Raw genomic sequence first — 20,922 nt, forward strand, 5'->3', positions numbered from 1 at the left:
TCTCCCTCTCCCTCTCCCTCTCCCTCTCCCTCTCCCTCTCCCTCTCCCTCTCCCTCTCCCTCTCCCTCTCCCTCTCCCTCTCCCTCTCCCTCTCCCTCTCCCTCTCCCTCTCCCTCTCCCTCTCCCTCTCCCTCTCCCTCTCCCTCTCCCTCTCCCTCTCCCTCTCCCTCTCCCTCTCCCTCTCCCTCTCCCTCTCCCTCTCCCTCTCCCTCTCCCTCTCCCTCTCCCTCTCCCTCTCCCTCTCCCTCTCCCTCTCCCTCTACCTCTCCCTCTCCCTCTCCCTCTCCCTCTCCCTCTCCCTCTCCCTCTACCTCTACCTCTACCTCTACCTCTATCTCTATTTCTATTTCTATTTCCATCACCACAAGAATGCATAGATTGTCGAATAGTGCGTTATCTACGCCCGTCTCAAACAGGATAGATAGAGTTAGACCAAGAAAAATCTGCAGCGATTTTGAAAGCCCACGCAGTGCAAGTGTTATTCTGCCGTCATAATCCCGATAATTCACAACAAACACCGATAACGAACTCTGCGAAACATGAAGTCATAAATGTCCTGTGAAAAATGTCGTTCTGACTTTTTGACTATTTTAAGGTTAGGCTACAGGGCAAACCCTTAACCCGATCGTCTTTGTTTTAGGCTCAAATTGTAGCTGACTAAATTGTCCAGAGCCGTTTTTCTCAAATTTTTGATATCATTCTTCGTTTCCAAATTATCGAGCACCAAATTCAAAAATTCGGAAAAAATTGAATTTTATTTTCACTATTTCGACCATAACTTTTTTGTTTTTGACTTTTTCGAATAATTATGTTTGCACCTTACAGCTCTCGTGATTATGCGTCTTTTGAGCCTATTTTTTAATATCATATCTTCACAACTTTCCGAGATATAAGGGGATCGCACTTTTTCGTGAAATCGGACCGTATACTGGAGCGAACGAAAAGACATTTCCAATGTCAAAAACCATTCATATAATTATCAATTAATTAATAGTCCCGTAGACTTTCAATAGTATCACTGAGATAGTCCTTAGTACTATAATAGCATTTATTTTGTAGCAGTTTTGTTAACATGACCTTGAACCTATTCATATTTGCATTTTTTATTTCTATGGGAAGCTTGTTGTACAGTTTAGGGGCCATGGGCCATGATATTGATACTGTTGCCCATTAATGCAGTTTGATATCTCTGTATAGCAATCATTGGGGCCCTAGAATAGATTAGTGACATAAGTACCTATAGATCTTACCTTAGCATAGATAGTGTTGGGGTTGTCGTAGCCGACCCAGAAGAGGTCCTTGTTGGCATACACGTAGTTTCCCTCTACCTCGGTGATGTTCCATGCAGAAGGATTGTTCTGCTGGTCTTCGCAGAGCTAAAATGCAAAAGGTATATAAAAACTACATTTGAATACATAAAAACTTCAATATTATCTTCTTATAACTTAGAATGCATTCTCTCGGCAGTATTTGGACCTGATAAGTTCAGGTTCAGATTCGTGGTCGATATCACAGATAGTGGTGAGGGATTTAGGGTTCTAGCTGAATTGGTCATTCCATAGCGTAAGTATTTGTTGTATATGTATGCAACTACCTATGCATGTGTGTGTGGCTGCGCCCACCACCCATCTTACTTACGTGAATAAAGCAGTGTGCTATTAACCAACGCTTGTATCACTCGTCTCCTCGGCCCTATATTTATCAGTGGCGACGTTTACCCACATTTTAAAAAGATGAGTGCTGTTTTCGGTGTCCTTCCGACTTTTGACCATAACGTGCAAGTTTGGAAAAATTATAAAAGTCGCGTGTGTCAGTGGTTCATCGCTAATAATATTACAGCGGCTACAGATGCACAGGGACAGAAACGACGAGCGATTTTGTTAAGCGCACTCAATGACAGCTCATACGAGCTCGCAGCGCATTTGGCGCTGCCCAAAGACGTCCAAGAAGTGCCGTACGAGGACATCTTAAAATTACTGGACGACCACTTCACTCCCAAGTTAACCGGGTTCGGCGAGCGGCACAACTTTTACTCGGCAACGCAGCAACGAGAGGAGTCATACCCGCAGTGGGCCGCTAGACTGCGAGGACTGTCAGTGCATTGTGCGTTTAATAACGTAGAAGAAGCATTGCGTGACCGTTTCGTTATGGGGATGCTGCCGGGCAGGGAAAAAGAAAAATTGTACGCTCAAGATTTATCCGCGTTAACATTAGCGAAGGCGGTAGAACTTGCTGAAAACATTCGTCGCGCGCGGGCAGGCGCGGCCGTGGCCGGCGCCGGCGCCGGCGCCGCTGCCGCAACTCCGGGATCGTCGGAATCATCAGCCTCCGAGTTATTTAAGATCGCGCGTGGTGGTAAAAACGAGGGAAGTGCAAAGGTGAAGTGTTCGGTGTGCGGCTACACCAACCATAGTGCGTCACAGTGTCGTTTCGCTAAGTTTACATGTAAAAAGTGTAATAAAAAAGGGCATCTCCGTAAGATGTGCACTAGCGTAAATTACGTTAATGTAGCGGCAGATTGTCAGGGCGATAACGACGACGACGGTAAGTTATATTACATTCGATCTTTTAGGGGCGAGCCTATGGTTGAAACGGTAAAAATCAATGGTCGAAAGTTGAAATTTGAAATCGACACTGGTTCCGCGGTGACCGTTGTTTCTTACATTACGTACAAAATGCATTTTAAAGACGTACCATTGTTACCTACAAAAAAAAGATTAGTCACTTATTCAGGCCAACATCTACAATGTAAGGGTAATGCACGGTCGAGGGTAGAATACGCGGGTAGCACTCACGCATTAAACGTGTATGTTGTTAACGACGACGGCCCACCGTTGCTAGGCAGAGATTTTATTGCTTTGTTTCAATTGCAACTTGCACCTGTGCAATCTGTGCATTATTGTAATGATAAATTACCTGTAGGTAGCACTGACTTGGAAAAACAGTATCCCAAACTATTTTCAGGTAAATTAGGGTTATTCAATAAGTATAAAGTCAACTTAAGGCTTAAAGAGGACGCAAAACCTGTTTTTTTTAGAGCGCGGCCTGTAGCGTTCGCATTACGTGATACCGTTAGCAAAGAAATTGATAGGCTTGTCAATTTAGGGGTTCTGAAGCCAATTGATCATTCCGAGTATGCCTCACCTGTAGTGCCAGTTTTAAAGAAAAATGGGTCAGTGCGTTTATGCGCAGATTATTCCGTCAGCATAAATAAACAGTTGCTTATCGATCAATATCCCTTGCCAACGATAAACGAATTGTTTTCAAAGTTACACGGGGGGAAAACATTCACAAAGTTAGATCTGTCCATGGCATACAACCAGTTCGAGCTAGACGAAGATTCACAAAAGTTGACTTGCATAAACACGCACCGTGGATTATTTCGCTTTACACGTCTCGTTTTTGGGCTGGCTTCTGCGCCAGCAATATTTCAGCGAGCCATGGAATGTGTGCTCGCAGGCCTCGACGGCGTGCTGTGTCTGCTCGACGACGTGCTCATCACGGGCGCCGACGCCGCCCAACACCAGGCCAGGTTAAAGGTAGTGTTGCAAAGACTACAGGATGCGGGACTGGTATTGCAGCGCGAAAAGTGTGAGTTTTTTAAGGACGAGATTAGCTATTTAGGCTATATAATAAATAAAGAAGGCTTAAAAAAATCACCAGACAAAATTAAAGCTATAGTCGAAGCCCCGGTGCCAACAAACATTAATCAGTTACAATCATTTTTAGGGCTAAGTAACTACTACCGAAATTTTGTTCCGGGCGCCTCCACCATACTCAGTCCACTATATGACCTACTTAAAAAAAATACAAAGTGGGAGTGGTCAGAGTTGCATAACGACGCTTTTAACAAAATTAAAAGTCATCTGGTGTCTGATCAGGTTCTTACACACTTTAATCCCAAAGCAAAACTTTTTCTGACCTGTGATGCATCACCTAGTGGCCTTGGGGCTATTTTGTCACAGATGGATTCGGACGGAGTCGAGCGGCCGGTCGCATTTGCCTCGCGCACTCTAAACCCCGCTGAGAAAAGGTACGCGCAAATACAGCGGGAAGCAACCGCAATAATCTATGCAGTGCGACGCTTCCATCAGTATCTGTACGGCAGGGCAGAGCCGTTTGTGTTACGAACGGACCACAAGCCTTTAACTTCAATATTTGGGCCCTACAAAGGTATCCCCGAGGTCTCAGCTAATCGTTTACAAAGGTATGCACTATTTCTCAGCGGTTATAATTATACAATAGAATATGTGCGTAGTGCAGACAATAGTGCAGACTTTCTGTCTCGGGCAAGCCTGCCGGGGGAGCGCGGGCGGGGCGCGGAGCCGGCACTCGCCGATAGTGATAAGGCCGCATATGTTTGTTTTGTTACAGACGGGGCTAAACCATTAACTCTAAATGAATTACAAGTAGGTACCAAGACAGATGCAATATTAAATATCGTAATTGGGTATATCCTCAATGGTTGGCCGAATAAAATTACCGATGTGCGTCTGAAGCCTTACCATTTATGTAGAACACAGTTAGCTGTAGAAAATGGTATTATTATGCGAGGTCACAAAGCGGTAGTTCCACAGTCGCTACGCGATAAAGTTCTGGCAGAACTACATACGTCACACCTGGGAATAGTTAAAACCAAAGCTGAGGCTCGGGCTCGATTCTGGTTTCCAGGTATCGACAGGGCTTTGGAGATGTTTTTGGGTTCGTGTGAGGTATGCCAGCAGTTGCGGCCGTCCCCGCCCCGCGCGCCGCCTGCGCCGTGGCCCCAGACTGCGCGCTGTTTTGAAAGGTTACACATTGATTTCCTCGGACCGCTATATGGCCATACGTATTTAGTAATCGTGGATACTTATAGTAAATGGCTCGAGGTATACCCCATGGTTAGTACGACATCCACGGCCGTAGTAGACAAGTTATGCGATTTTATTTCCAGATTCGGGTTACCAAAAACAATAGTGAGTGACAATGGTACTGCTTTTTGCTCACAAGAATTTATTAGATTTTGTGACCTTAACGACATAAAACATGTTACGTCACCGGCCTACCACCCCGCCAGTAACGGCCAGGCCGAGAGTTTTGTTAAGATCACAAAAAAGGGTATTAAGTCGAGTATGTTAACGGGTAAAAATGATAGACAGAGGCGGTTACTCTTATTAAGATATTTAATGGATTATCGCAATTCAATACATTCAACCACAGGCTGCGCTCCGTCACAATTAGTATTCGGTCATAAAATAAGATGTAGGCTTGATGTGTCGAATCCATCCTCGGAGTTATCGCCCTTACTATCTGCCGAGTCCGCGATTAATAAACCTGTAAAAACTCAACAGTGTTCACCATGTAAAGAATACGAGTCACGTAATTTTAAAAAAGGCGAGTTAATACTTTACAAAAAGTATGTAAACAAATCTCAATTTAACTGGTGCAAAGGGACAATAGATAAAAGAATTGGTAAAGTTTTATATTTAATCAAAGACTATTATACAGATAGTATTGTGAAAAAACATAAAAATCAAATAGTCAGATACAATGGTACCATAACGAATGACAGCCCAGGGGACCTAAGTTTAACAGATGTGGATGAGTACTTACCATCTGTAGACCCTCCTCCGCCGCCGCCGCCGTCGCTTCCGCCGCCGCCGCCGCCGTCGCCTCCGCCGCCGCCGTCGCCTCCGCCGCCGCCGCCGCCGCCGCCGCCGCCGCCGCCGCCGCCTCCGCCGCCGCCGCCGCCGCCTCCGCCGCCGCCGCCGCCGCCGCCGTCGCCGGCCTCGCCGACTCCGTCTCCGCCAACGATCGATGGGGGCAGTGTTCCCCCTCCAGATCCGTCGTCTCCGTCTGCTGACACTCCAGAGCTCTCGCGGGAGGGGAAAGGGTCAGTGCCAAGTGACGCCGAGTTCCAAGAAGCGGAATCTTTTACGGACAGTTCTGAAGACACAGACACAGAGATGGTCCCCACTGAGGCTGAGCAACAAAGTGCCCAATCGGTGCGCTCAGATGCGCGAAACAGATTACGACGCCGTTCAAAATTAAATGTAGATTTTAAGAAATATTTTTAGGATATTAGTAATATAGAGGGAGGGGTGTTGTATATGTATGCAACTACCTATGCATGTGTGTGTGGCTGCGCCCACCACCCATCTTACTTACGTGAATAAAGCAGTGTGCTATTAACCAACGCTTGTATCACTCGTCTCCTCGGCCCTATATTTATCAGTATTGAACAACCAATTCAGCTAGGACCCTAAGTGGCTCTTCAATTACGAAGCGTGACTGTATCTGCCCTCACGGTATATTTTTAATTTTCTATTGACGTTAAACGCTTGTCATCATGGCTACGATTGCTCAAGGAATTCGTCAATTGTTTGCGCCTAAAGAAATTTTAAAAAATGTATTGGACTAACAATTTATAGTGTCGTGGTTGTAATTCCTCATTTCTATTGGCGTAAAATATTAACTAATGTTATCTTCTTCTTCTTCTTTGTCGTCACACTCTTGTCAGAGTGGTCGTGGTCGTCATATCACGGCCGGTGTCAAGCTTCACCTATGCTATTCTTCAGATTAAAAGTTACCTTTAATGTTACACCAATGTAGTTGGTGTCAAAGCTACCTACAGGGCTAAAAAAGAACCGTACCTCATTGTAACCAAAATACCCGGGCTTCTCAGTATAAGGGCCGGTTGCTCCCGGCCCGTCGAAAGGCACCCCAATCCCGGTGTTGTCCAAACTCGTCAGGGTGTAGGATCTTCCGTATGCTCCCAGACCTAGGACCAGCTTGGATGGGGTCGCGCCGTTATTGATCCAGACGTGGACAGAGTGGTTCTGTAGGTATTATAGATATGAATATACTGCTGGATGAGTACAGTAGGTACAATACAATACCATAAAATACAATACAATAAATACAATACTCTTTATCGTACAACTCACGCAGTTTACAATACTCTTAACAGTACATATTATGGTGCTACTTTCCCTCACTAGTGCGGGAATAAGCACTTTCCGTGTCTATGGCGAAAATTTAAATTTAGATGTGCTGAGTTAGCTTTGTCTATGGACTATAATTGTGTTAAGTCACGTTAAGTATATAAGTATATACTGGGGTCATTTAATAGAACAATAGCTTTGCTTACCACATTCAAGTTGAGGTTGGGGTCATGTTTCTTGGGGAGAAAGGGGCGCGTTGGCACCTGTCCCCTCGTCCCAGGTGCCGTGATAATCATACGTCATCAGGTTTATGAAGTCCAAGTAACTAAAACGTACATAGGTAGGTGTATTTAACCGTAATTCATATTCTCAATTTGGTCCAATTTGTCCAATACACAAGTTTAGTCTGTTACTTATCCTTTTTTTCTGAAGGTTAAAATTGAATGCACATATATTTGATGAAATGTATTAATAGTTTTGACCCTTGTGGATTACCATAAATTAGGCTCAGAGTACACTGAGAGAAAAGGATAACAAAAACACACTTAGAATTACAAAAATATACTGAATCCGGGGACAAGGAGAGTCAACTAATAGGAACAAATTGACTTTTGCAATTTCTATTAGTTCTTGCAATTTCTATTATCTGTTTGTTGAAATTAGATTTAGGATTACTGAGCTGTTTGTAAAAATAAATAAACTTTACAGAAATAGTGAAACGTCCATAATTATTACTAAACTTCATTTTTTCCCCCCAGTACAGAACTGTTTTTTAATTCCTGGTGATGATTTTTCTCTCAGTGTATCCTTTACATTTGGATATACATAGAAAATACACTTTCCTGTATATGTATGACCTACCTACGTTTAAAGAAAGAAAATAATAAGCTTTTAAAATACCTAAATAAATTACTTCCTACGTTTCGAATACGACATCGTGACAATAAATAAAAAAATAAGTTCAAAAACTAAAACTCGACTACTGCAAATCGCGCTCTAAAAAGTATGAAACAAGATAGAATTCTTATCTGAAATTATCATATAGGAAAATTATAAGAGTTATCATTTTTAGGGTTCCGTACCTCAAAAGGAAAAAACGGAACCCTTATAGGATCACTCGTGCGTCTGTCTGTCCGTCTGTCACAGCCCATTTTCTCCAAAACTACTGTACCAATTAAGTTGAAATTTGGTACACATATGCAAGTCTGTGATCCAAAGACGGACATGTAATGAAAACAAATGAATTTTAAATATAGGGGGCACTTTTGGGGGCAAAATGAGAAAATTAAAAAAGAAAGTTTTGCAAACCATATCGTGTTACATATTAAGTGAAAGGGCTTATTTTAAGGATCTCGAATATTATTTTTTTTTATTCCATGATGAATAATTTAGAAGTTATTTAAGAATATAGGCAAAAAATGACCATTCCCCCCTCTTAACTCCGATACTACTGGGTGGGATTTTGAAAAAAATACACATAATAGTTCTTCACCTCTAGATGACAGGAAAATCTATTAGAAATCTACAGTCAAGCGTGAGTCGGACTTAAGAAAAAAAAACGCGGTTGGGCTGTTTTAGGTACACAGCCGTTATGGTTTACGTGAAACGTGGTGTGGACAGCTATTGCGAAGGCCGAAGGCCGAGCTACGCGTAGGGCCGAAGGCCCGAAGCGTCCCGCAGAGGCTCATTGAAACGCGCGGCCGAAGGCCGAGTTGCGGGAGGTTAGTGCTCAAACAGAGAACATTGCAGTTATAGTATACAAGTGTCTGAATGCGAAGGTCGAAGTCCCTGAAGGCCCGGAGCCTCCGACATGTGCATGCTTCCTGCAAAGAAGATCGTCGATTTTGTTCTATCTATTTATCTTTTGTTAAGCGATTGGGCCCGCTCTATGAAATCGGACGCACGTTTAATATAATTATGAAACGAATCGTTATAATTTCTAGGATTAAGGTGAAAACAGAACAGAATCACTATATAACGGACATTTTGGTAAATCCTGAGTTAAAACTAGAACCCGAGAAAAAGGTTTTTATAATTTTTATCTACACACATATCATAAACTCTCTATGATGCCTTCAAAATCCGTAAATAATGGCCCACATTACGATAAACTGTTTTGTTACAGCAAATTTCTTATCTGTGAAAATGTGGTAATAGCTTCATTACTATAGGGGAGATCGAGGTGCGTTGTGACAGAGGAGAGTTGTGACATCGTCGATTTTTTGGAATCTATTAACTAGAAACTAGGTCGCAATAGCGCGCGTTTGTTAGTTCAAGTTACGAGCTAACAAACGTACACTGTTGCGACCTAGTTTCTAGTTAATAGATTCCAAAAAATCGACGATGTCACAACTCTCCTCTGTCACAACTCACCTCGGTCTCCCCTATAAAAATCGATTTGGTAATGAAATTCAAATTTCGAACATCCCTGAAAAAAAAAGCAATTTGATTTGACCCCTATTCTAATATCAGTCGAGATGACGTTTTATTCGAAATCAAATGTCAATTGCATACAATATTGACAAATCTCGCTTGTAAGTTGGTATCGGACGATATGGTAATCGACCCCGACTCTAGTTTGTCTCTGAATTAAAAAAAAACTACGGATGCGTGACATGCGTGAAAAAAGTTTTCATTTTATCTTTTAATTAGTTTTTAGTAAAAAATAATTTGTTTTGTTGTTTTTAAAGTAACTATAACAAAAGTTTCGTGTAAAATGTGCGATAAAGATATTTCGGAGACGCCATCTCATATCCGCGAGTTCCGCCAGAGAGGAAAGTGCCTCAATGTCGGTTGTAATATGATGTTAGTGAATATATCATAGAAAGTTTATAATATGTGTGTAGATAAAGCAGTGTAACAGTGTGTAGTGATGTAACTGTCCATAATTAGGCATTAAAACACTCGTGTGATAATATTATGAAACTCATTTCATTCGTTTCATAAACCCACACTCGTATTTTAATGCCTTTCATTATGTAGCAGTCACATAAACTACTATAAAAAAATGACCAGATAAAAGAAGGGGCTTTATCTCCGTAACTGCTGGGCGTAAATCTTGGAAAAAAGCACGAAAAATAGTTCTTTACCTATATTCGATTACTGGAAAACCTATAAGAAGTCTGCAGTCAAGCGTGAGTCGGACTTAAGAATAGAAATTGCGGGTAGGCTGTATCAGGGCCACAAGTTACAACCGCAATTGTTTACGTGAAACGTGGTGTGGACAGCTAGTGCGAAGGTCGAAGGCCAAGCTTTGCGTGGGGCCGAAGGCCTGAAGCATCCGAGAGAGGTGCGCCTCCAGTCCTCCACGTAAGGTCGAATGATGAGCTGTAGGTGGTTAGTGCTCAAACATATAACAAATAATTGGTTTAAGTAGCTAAATGAGAAGGCCGAACTGCTGTGTCAGCAGACGTATATATCTGTTATCTTGAAATAACAGAGGTATACATCTAACCAACGCAAAAAGAATGTAGGCACTATGTTTAACTTAATACTTGAACGAAATAAAAAAAAGGGTTAGTTTAGAACAAATTTACTAAAGTTATTGCGTAACTATATGGTCTGATAGATCAGTTAAAAAACATGGAAATGGGCTGTGCCCCTAGCCAGCCGTGTGTTCCAAGTTGTAAGAACTTCGCTTTGCTCGCTCGTTCGAAAATGTGTGCAGTACGGAACCCTTGGGACGCGAGTTTGACTCGTTTCGTTCGTTTGCGACGAAAGGGACTCTCAGAGAACATTTCCGAGAAATTTCCGAGAACGTTTCCGATAGATTTCTCCACACGGCACATCGCTAGTCACAACACCGCCTGTTGTTACCTGGATCTATTTATCCGTTAAAATTTCTTACTTTTATCTAACTTTAATTAAGTAGGTATATCTTTAATCTAACTCCTTCGAGTAAGTCATTATGCTGTTAAAACTTAAAAGGCAAATTACCCATAGGAAAATATACGGACATTCGTAATTGTAACAGATATGCTGGTGGATAGAACACATTTGTTCAGCTCATAAAGTACATAAAAATAAAATAAATAAAAATAAAAATCGTTTATTTCCGAAGGATATTCACATTCACATGGATACAGTTTTTACTGAACTCCACACTAGACAATTAATGCCTGACCCGTGTATGAACAACAGTAAATTATGATAAATATTCGATTATAGAGCATTAGGTAAAACCCATAAATAGATCCAGCCGGCTTATATCCACCGATAATAATCAACTAAAATTGGTACATATATCGATTAGACACCTAGGCAACACGTGGAACTGGATACAAGTACTTATTTACATATACTAGCTTGATAATTATAAACAAGCAGGTACCTACTTGTAGTCCATACATCTTTTGAAAACTCATTATATACCTTTCGCTGCCTTAACTTGCCTTTATTATGGTAGTATAATATACATATTTATTATATATATTAGGTAGGTCTGTATGTATAATATTAAAGTAGGTATATAATTGTTTGCGTCTTCAGTTTGTTGAATTAAATGTATATCGGCACTAGGTACCCGTTCAATGTTTTAAATTCTTAGTTTCTTGCTACCCAAAGGTTGTTTGGAAGAGATCGCTTCATAGCGATAAGATGTTGTTGTTAGACTTTGTTATGTATGTAGGTAGTTTGAGCAAGGGTTTGACAGCTGGCATTAAATGATCATCTACTGAACCACACCTAGTCTTTTATTTAACAGTGGCGACGGGCTGGCAAAAATACAAGTTTTTCGAAGTATTTCGCGTGTGAGAAGATGACAACCATCGGCAAGTTAAGTGTATTCGACATAAGTAATGGGAATTGGCGAGTATATGTGGACAGAGTGGAAATGTACTTTAAGGTTAACTCGACCGCGGACGACATGAAGCTACCGGTGTTGATCTCGGCCATCGGTGTTACAGCATATGAATTAATGGTAACCCTATGTAGCCCTAAAAAACCAGGGGAGTTAACATATGCAGAGGTTGTAAAAATAATGGAAAACCATCTCCAACCACCGCCATCTGTGTTGGCAGAACGTTTTCGCTTCCGCCAATGTCGTCAGGGCAAAGGTCAGGCAGTAAAAGATTATGTAGCGGAGTTAAAAAAAATTATCTTGCTATTAGATTACAAAGTGCTAAAGGCTGAAACTAGGAAAGACCCGTTACTGTGTCGCGTAACAAGCTTTATTTTAGATGGGTGGCCAGATTCCATAGAAATAGAACAATTGAAACCGTATTTTAATCGTAGGAAGGAACTCTATTTAGAACTGGGATGCATTAAGTATTTGGGGACACCGAGTAGTCATACCGGTGGGCTGCCAAGACAAGGTTATTAGGGAACTTCATGAAACTCATATGGGAGTAGTAAAGACCAAATCATTAGCGAGAAGTTATGCCTGGTTTCCGGGCATGGATGAAGCGATTGAGCAGGCGTGCGGCGCGTGCGCCGTGTGCGCGGCGACGGCCAGTGCGCCGCCAGCACAGGCCCCGCGCGCCTGGCCCTGGCCGGAGCGCCCATGGACCAGGTTACACCTAGATTTTTTAGGACCCCTCACAGGAGTTATGTACCTAGTAATGGTAGACGCGTGTTCTAAGTGGATCGAGGTTATAAAAATGGCGAGTACCACGGCGGCCGCTGTCATCGCTAAGTTGCGAGAAATCTAGGTAGTATCAGATAACGGACCTCCCTTTGCTAGTCACGAATTTCAGTTTTTCATTAAAAGTAACGGCGTGGAGCATATATTTACAGCCCCATACCACCCTTCGTCCAACGGTGCGGCGGAAAGCGCTGTAAAAATATGTAAACACGTTTTGATCAAGGCACAAAAACAGAAACTCGATGCGGAAATAGCTCTGAGTAGATTCCTTTTAATTTATAGAAATACAATACATAGTTTGACGGGGGACAGTCCAGCCAACATTTTACAAGGTAGAAATTTACGCACACGTCTGGATTGTTTAAAACCGGAGAGAGGCGCGCACGCGCGCGAAGCGCAGGCGCGGCAACATCGCGCTGCTGGCGGTGCGCATCGGGGTTTCCAAGCGGGTGATATGATTTGGTACAGAAATTACAGCTCGAGGAATGCGGACAGGTGGCTCGAAGGAATTATTAAAGAAAGTTTAGGTAGCTCAGATTACGCAGTAGAAACTATTACGGGCGAAATTGTACATCGTCATGTCGACCAAATAAAACGGCGTTCAAGAAATACTTTTGTACTTTTCCCGTGTGACGGGGCACAGTCGGGAGCCGCAGGTCCGAGCAGTCCGGGCGAGCGCGGTGGCACGAGCGGGGCCCAAATTTTACCGCCCGACCCGACTCCGAGGTATCAGCCCCCTAGAAATCGAAATCCTCCAATAAGATATGGGTTCGAGGAAGTATTTTTTTTTAACTAGAGTAATTTCATTTTCGTTTCCGTAGTTTAAGTGATTTAAAGAGTTGTATGGAATACTTGCCATTGTAATTCTTTTTTTTTTTGTACTGCTAATTAGTAATTAGGTATATTCAGGTCTGAAATCAAGGCTATGCCTAAAATTGTTCTACTATTAAGTATACATATAGACTTGTTAATTTAATTTTAAGATTATGGTGTCATTACATCTAATTGTATCATTACATGTTATTTTTGGCTGTAAGTACCGAATTAACCGCTTTTCATTAACTCTAATAAATTGTAGTATGCAATGCTATAGGAAAAAAAGCATTGTTATTGTGTACTTATTAGTATAATGCTCATAAACACATGTAAGTATATTACTGTCTTTCAGCTTAAGGACCATTAATATTCTTATGTAAGTTTGTTTCCTGCGTTTGATTGGCACTACAAGTTTTTTTTGTTGTAAGGCAAGAACGATTTATAACTTGTATAGTGAGGTAAACAAGTCGTGCGAAGGGTAGTGGTAGTACTGGTTTTAAAATGTAATAACGCATGTACTTATTTAGACGGACCATAATTAAATATCTTTATTATAAACTCAATTGTTTATCGTTATATTGTTTAAAAAAAGTTTCTTTAAAATAACGGTGGAGGTGTTATGTATGTAGGTAGTTTGAGCAAGGGTTTGACAGCTGGCATTAAATGATCATCTACTGAACCACACCTAGTCTTTTATTTAACAGACTTTGAACTGTATTTCATTTTCAGTGTATTTTTAACTGTATTGTTCACAAGAATATTTACATAGTTACATTTGATTCCTAGACGAATCCAAGTAAGTAGTAAAGCGACCCACTCCACCATTTTGGTGCTCGAACAAAATGAGAGCGCTAATAGTTTCATGGTGAAATTAGTTGCAGGTAAGTACTGTCATCCGAGTTAACCAATATACTTTTCATATACCAATCAATATATTTCTAAGACCAAGTTAAAATTATACATAAAACAACTAACAGGATACTGATTTAAACTTTCACGATTTTTACACATTATTCAATTGTACGCCGTCCTCGAAACGTCGGAGGTAAATCTTAAAACTTAAATACGCGATTAAGTCCCGTTGTACAATTTAATAACTAACAGGATATAAGTAAAATAAATTTAAGGTATTCCGTGAAATATCGAAGATTAATGAAAAAGGTAGCTATATATCGAGTATAAGCTAAGTGCGAAGAGGACTCTCGTTGCGCGGGCATCGTACCCTGCCACTTTTTACAACGTTTTTCTAATTTTCTTTGGATCGACCGCTGAAGCGTGAATTTTTATTTTGCCGTATGTTTCTCTAGTTTCTAGTTATAACCAGACTAAGGCTTAGAACGCATTGAGATAAATTTCTTGCGTTTTCAGTCCAATTTCTTGCGGTTTCAAGCAAGTGCGTGCGCTTATAATTATAAAGCTTCCCGCACGTTACACTTTTTGCGTTTCTGAAACCGCAAAAAATTCATCGCAGTGTGTTCTAAGCCTAAGCTTGATTACAGCTTGGTTAGACTATTAGTTTAGGTACGGTTTTTGGGGTTTGGTGTCTTAAAAAAAGGGGCCCTGAATTCTTTTACAATTGTTTTGAGATCAAAGACTAAAGAGAGAGCTGAGAAAAAGATGTTTTTTTCCCATATATCTTTCAACTCTCGCGTTTTGTACAGATATTTAATTAATAAATAACAAAATTAAATAGAATTAAGTTAGAATTTAAGGTGAAGACAATGAAATTATATCGTGGTAGATCTGTTTGTGTAAATAAATATGTTTTTCCCATGTTCCTTGGCACCTGTGCCTGTGCCTACACTAGGTGCCTACCGTCGATAATTGTTGAAATTTGAACAGATTCCACCACTATACAATTATAACAATGACAATACAATGAAACGCGAATGGTGAATTACCAAAATTTTAAATTACGAGTAGAATAAATATACATTTACATTTATATAGACTGGCTCGTTTTAAACTATATTTGCGTTTTAAATGCTTAATTATCAATCAAGATAGCAGTTGTTTAAACACGTAATATAATAGATTACAAGAGTATATAAAGGCGTAGTTTTTCCACAGAACCCCAATTGCTGTCTCAAATTTTGTATCGACAAGATAGAGGTATTAATAAAAGGCATTTGAATATCCGTATTGGTAGCCTTTGCTCTATTAACCTTTAGCAATGAAGGTATTAGTAGTTTGCGCGTTGTTGTGCCTCGGCGGTAGCCTGGCTGCTGGTAAGTGTAGGAGTATATTCTAATTAGGTGCATCATCTTCAATTCACTTCGTATGAATAATCTCTAATCTTTTTATATGCATGGTATATTGTTTGTTTTGTGTGTATTTTGTGATAGGTTTATTTCATTTTGTAATTGCAACATCTAATGACATGTGTAAATTTAATAAAAGTTATGAAATAAAAGCATTCGATCGAATTGAGAACCTCCTCCTTATAAACTGCGTAGTCCGTCGGCTTAATAGGGGATCCTGGGGTCCAATTTGCCAATACGAATGAAGAAATAAATCGAATTTTCTTAATTAAGTAAATATTTGCAGCGAGCGGCGTAGTGGTGTGTTACTACGGAGAATGGGCCAACGAGAGACCCGGGGTCGGCCGCTTCGGCGTGAGTGACCTGCCTACTGATCTCTGCACGCATATTGTCTATTCGTTCCTCTTGCTTAACGGAACCACTGGAGGCATTATTGCTCCTGAAGAAACTACTTACGAGGGAAAGGCCAGTAAGTGAAGTGATCCATCATATTTATCCCTCTGGGGCCCATTTCTCGAACGATATTAGTCTAATAAATTTATTAGTGTGTTGTCATGGCAACCTATACGATTTGACAGTACGTAGACTAATAAATAATACATATTAGTCTAATACCGTTCGAGAAATGGGCCCCTGTTTGATCACAAATATTGGTGTCTAGTCCTTATTAACATTTGGTTATTCTTTGTCGAAAACCGACCAACGATCAATCACAAACTAGGGTTAAGTAATTCACTTGTTTCACAAACACAAACGTCAAATCGACGAATAAGAAAGAACTTTATAGACATTTGAATTTAAATATAGTCAGTTCGGAAAGAGAAGAGTCGTGGAATGTATGGGGCCCAATACATTCCATGACTCTTCTCGATTTCTCTTTCCGCACATACTCTATCTAGGATTGATTGAAAATATGCAACTCCAAATTATTAATGTACTTATTTAAAGGTATGTAATTCAATTTATGTGAATTTCTCTATAGCAAAGTTGAGCTTTGTAAGCGCACACACAATTATTAATTTTACATGTTGATTAGATTCTGTTGCTGATCTCATTGCGTTAAAAGAGAAGAATGCCGATTTGAAAATCACGGTTGCTATTGGTGGTTGGAATGAAGGCTCAACTAACTTCACAGCGGTAAGATAACTTGTATTTGAATAATTCTATATATAAGTATAATCAAAACTTCTTTGTGATCAGTTAGCTGCTGAAGCACACAGACTTCTTTACCTGGTTCTGTCGCTTTTTAGTCTTTTTATTTATTATTTTATTTATCTCATAGCTTATCTCCTAAATGTTAATCCTATATAAAAGATTCCAAGTTTGAGATATCCAAACGATTGTACGTGTGTAGGTTGCAGTTTTATACTATTAGACGGTTGAGTCAAATTATGTATCTTTTTGTATTGCAGCTTGTCAACGACGATACTTTGAGGGCAACCCTAGTCAGTAACTTGTACAACTATATTGATTCCAACGGCTTCGATGGTTTGGACTTGGACTGGGAGTACCCTGCACAAAGAGGTGGAGCAGACACTGACAAGGTATCTAACGTACTCATCATTCTCTTCTTTTTTCCGTTACGAGGATAGCAGTTTTTACTGATGAAACAATGGCAAGTCGGTTCTGCTTCCGCCATTTCTTATATTATAGTCGATACTTTTTTAATTAATTTAACGTTCTCTTTTTATTCTTTAGCCTTTCTTCCTTTCGAGTAATCGGCTTTTTGACTAATTTTAACAATTTGCTCGTCATCTAGGTACTAGGAATGACCTGACTGACTGTGCTATACATTAAGGAGTTGTTTAATATGTCCTTTTTTCAGGAACAATTTGTGACTTTTGTCAAGGAGTTGAAGGAAGCCTTCGCAGCGAAATCTTATCTGTTGACCGCCGCCGTCGCCGTCACCCAGTCTAACATCGATTTGTCCTACGACGTTACCGGACTTAACGAGTAAGTGTTGAAAGAAAATCTACTTACTTTTAAAACTTGTATTTCCATTACGTTTCCTGTGATATTTTCCTCCTTAGATCTATTCCAACTTTTTGGAAACCTTCGGCAACTTTTTAGGGTTCCGTGCCCGAAGGAAAACGGGATTCTATTACTAAGACTCGTCTGTCCGTCTGTCTGTCTGTCACCAGGCTGTATCTCATGAACCGTGATAGCTAGACAGTTGAAATTTTCACAGATGATGTATAGGTATATCTGTTGCCGCTATAACTTGGGGCTCCCATACAACAAACGTGATTTTTTTGCCGTTTTCCGCGTAATGGTCGGAACCCTTCGTGCGCGAGTCCGACTCGCACTTCGGCTTTTTAGGGTTCCGTACCATAAAACGGGACCCTATTACTGAGACTCCACTGTCTGTCTATCTGTCACCAGGCTGTATCTCATGAACCGTGAATTTTCACAGATTATGTATTTCTGTTGCCGCTATAACAACAAATACTAAAAAGTACGGAACCCTCGATAGCCGAGTCCGACTCGCATTTGTGCGGTTTTCCTACTTACTTAATACCTATTTCTAGATACCTGGACTACTTCCACCTGATGCTGTACGATTTCTACGGCTCTTGGAATACTGAGACTGGAGTAAACGCGCCCCTCTACGCTCAGTTAACTGACGACGCCTCCCTAAATTTTAATGTTGTAAGTAATTAATCACTTTAAAGTCAACAATTCTTCTTCTAACGTACAGTCAAAGGTATATTATGGATAAATGTTGACTTAACTTTTTAATTTTCTTGTCTCAAAATGTAACTACTCTTTAAAAATAGATTAGCGCTTTTTTGATCTTTAAACAAAAAGTCGCAGTATTTTCGGAAACATTGTAGGCGCCTGTCTTCATAATTATTCCATTCCTTCCGTGAAATTCTTCAATGTTTATTTGTTAGAATTTTAAGTTCTTAGTAACTCCTTATAACCGTAAATATACATATAGCGTAAGTATAGAACAACCAATTTAGCTAGGACCCTAAATAGCGCAACAATCGCGGAGCGTGATGGTACATAAATTGTTTATTATAGAACAACTCTGTCAACGTCTGGATCAGCAACGGCGCGACTCCCTCCAAGCTGGTGTTGGGTCTGGGAGCGTATGGCAAGACCTTTACCCTGACCAGTCTGAACAACACTTCCACCGGAGCGCCAGTCACCGGAGCTGGAGCAGCCGGGCCTTATGTTGCAGAAGCTGGAACTTACAGTTACTATGAGGTATTTACATACAGGGATTTACGTTTGGCGTATGTCGATGTACGATTGACATCTTGACGATGCCCCGAGAGTTTCTTGGCTGACGAGTTGGCGATACTGAATTAAAAAGTTTTGCAATCATTTCAGATTTGCGAAGACCAAGTGAACAACGCCGCAGAATGGAACATTACCGAGGTTGAGGGCAACTACGTGTATGCTAATAAGGATCTATTCTGGGTTGGCTACGACAACCCCAACACTATTAAGGCGAAGGTGAGTACAAAGCGGCTATAGGATGAATTATCTCAGGTGATTTTTTCGGGCTCGGGCCCTAATCTGTTAATAACCTAACATATCACTGACGGATATGATTAGTCTATACTCTGTATTTTTAGGTACTTAAATAAAAGTAAACAAATAGTTTATACATTCTGGTAGTTATAACATTTATTGATTAAACAACCAAATATAAAACCACCTGGATCTGTCACTGAACGACCTGACTTTAACCTACATTATTTGATCATGTAATGTTTTCACCTACCCTCAACTGGCTTAAAAAGCCATTTGAGGGTAGATTTTGTTTACTCTTTTTTAAATACCTAGAGATACAGTCTATATAGTATAGGCTATTTGACTGTATTTAAAATAAATTATTTTACACCACGCATGAAATAAAGCACCAGAAGATTAATAGAGAAACGTAGACAGCAGTTATTTTTAGACATAATTTCTATTCTAAAACCCTAATAAAACTATAAACCCTATTAAAATTTCTTCGTAGTTTTACATGTATGTAAAATGTATGTATAATTATTGGTGCAATAAAGATTATTTACTTACTTACTAAAGAGTAGGTAATTTGATTGTGACGTCACATGCTAGTGTTTCATATAAATTCCATATAGTAGGAAAATCGTTTTACCAGTTCGAAAAAAGAAACTGTTTTGACTAGTAGGTAGTCAAATAGCCTATTCTCAAAGCTTATATTATCGTACCGCACTGGATTCATAAAGGATATATTACCTATTTATTTCTTGCTGGAAACGGACAAAGTCACTGTCAATCTCCTTGTTAAAATGAATTGCGTATTTAAGTTTTGATCACGACAGCAATCCGGCAACAGTAACTCAATTTATCAACAAAATTGACAGTGAAATTGCCCGATACCGCAGCTGCAGTCGTAAATGTCGCAATCTAATTGCAACTTTTACTTTAATTTTCTCATCAAGCTGACTGGAAAAGCGTACTTTGCTTCGTTTTAGATTCCTTTACATCTATTTATTTCAAAAACTTAAGGGATTTTTTGTTTTTTCAGGCACAATACGCCAAAACCATGGGCTTGGGAGGCATCATGTACTGGGCCGTAGAATTGGATGACTTCGGTGGCATCTGCGGAGACAAGTACCCTCTCATCTCAGCGGGCATTGCTGGGTATAACAGTTAAATCAGGGCGTAAAAGTAAACTATGAGAAGTTCATGTGAAGATATGTATTGTCTAGAGAATAAGCACTGATACAAAATTTAGTCTGTTCAGCAGTAAGGTCGAAAGAATGTGACGGCATCACGCACGCGAACAAAAGCTGTATAGTATTCAAACATTTAAACTTGTTCCACGTGCGTTTATGCAGTTACCTATAAAACAAGATTCTTTCAGTTTACGAAGACACTTTCCAACACTGGCCCTTAAACCAAAGCAATCTTGTTTCGATACACAAACACAAAACTAAAGTAGTGACCTACACTTCACTACAACATTAAGTAAATTAACAAAAACATACCTATGCACTGAACTTTCGCTACGCCGTATCAACAAAGTTCATTATGAATTGTAATTCAATAAATATTTATAAAATAAACGAGCCTTTTAATTTCATGTAATCACTATCATGTTTGACTATACCAACAAATAACTATGATGGTACATAATTACATTAACCTTTTCGACGCCGTGTCAAACACAAAAGCTGTCACTCAGACGCCACGTCACCGAAGTGTCAAAACTGAAATTGAACTTTATGCATATGCACATAGGTCTATGTTACTATGTGGTCTGTGACCGTAGTAAGGTTTCGAAAAGATTACGACAAGAACAGTGCCAATATAGAGGGCGCTACTTGACTGGTTTACGTGAAGCTGGTTCAAATCT

At 40.2% G+C, this 20,922-nt stretch overlaps 2 protein-coding genes across 2 annotated transcripts; both read left to right on the plus strand.

Moving 5' to 3' along the window:
- Positions 1-1,581: 1,581 nt before the first annotated feature.
- On the plus strand, positions 1,582-6,591 carry LOC134795138 (uncharacterized protein K02A2.6-like). Its single transcript, XM_063766969.1, has 2 exons — positions 1,582-5,665; positions 6,558-6,591. The coding sequence occupies exons 1-2, from the start codon at positions 1,734-1,736 to the stop codon at positions 6,589-6,591; spliced, it is 3,966 nt and encodes a 1,321-aa protein (XP_063623039.1). The 5' UTR covers positions 1,582-1,733.
- Positions 6,592-12,316: 5,725 nt separating this feature from the next.
- Positions 12,317-20,220, plus strand: LOC134795139 (acidic mammalian chitinase-like). Its single transcript, XM_063766970.1, has 10 exons — positions 12,317-12,432; positions 14,107-14,201; positions 15,868-16,050; positions 16,618-16,718; positions 16,994-17,125; positions 17,407-17,534; positions 18,110-18,230; positions 18,609-18,794; positions 18,921-19,046; positions 20,092-20,220. The coding sequence occupies exons 1-10, from the start codon at positions 12,317-12,319 to the stop codon at positions 20,218-20,220; spliced, it is 1,317 nt and encodes a 438-aa protein (XP_063623040.1).
- Positions 20,221-20,922: the final 702 nt, after the last annotated feature.

Source organism: Cydia splendana, chromosome 11, assembly GCF_910591565.1.
Source record: "Cydia splendana chromosome 11, ilCydSple1.2, whole genome shotgun sequence".
In the NCBI taxonomy this organism is placed as follows: Eukaryota; Metazoa; Arthropoda; class Insecta; order Lepidoptera; family Tortricidae; genus Cydia; species Cydia splendana.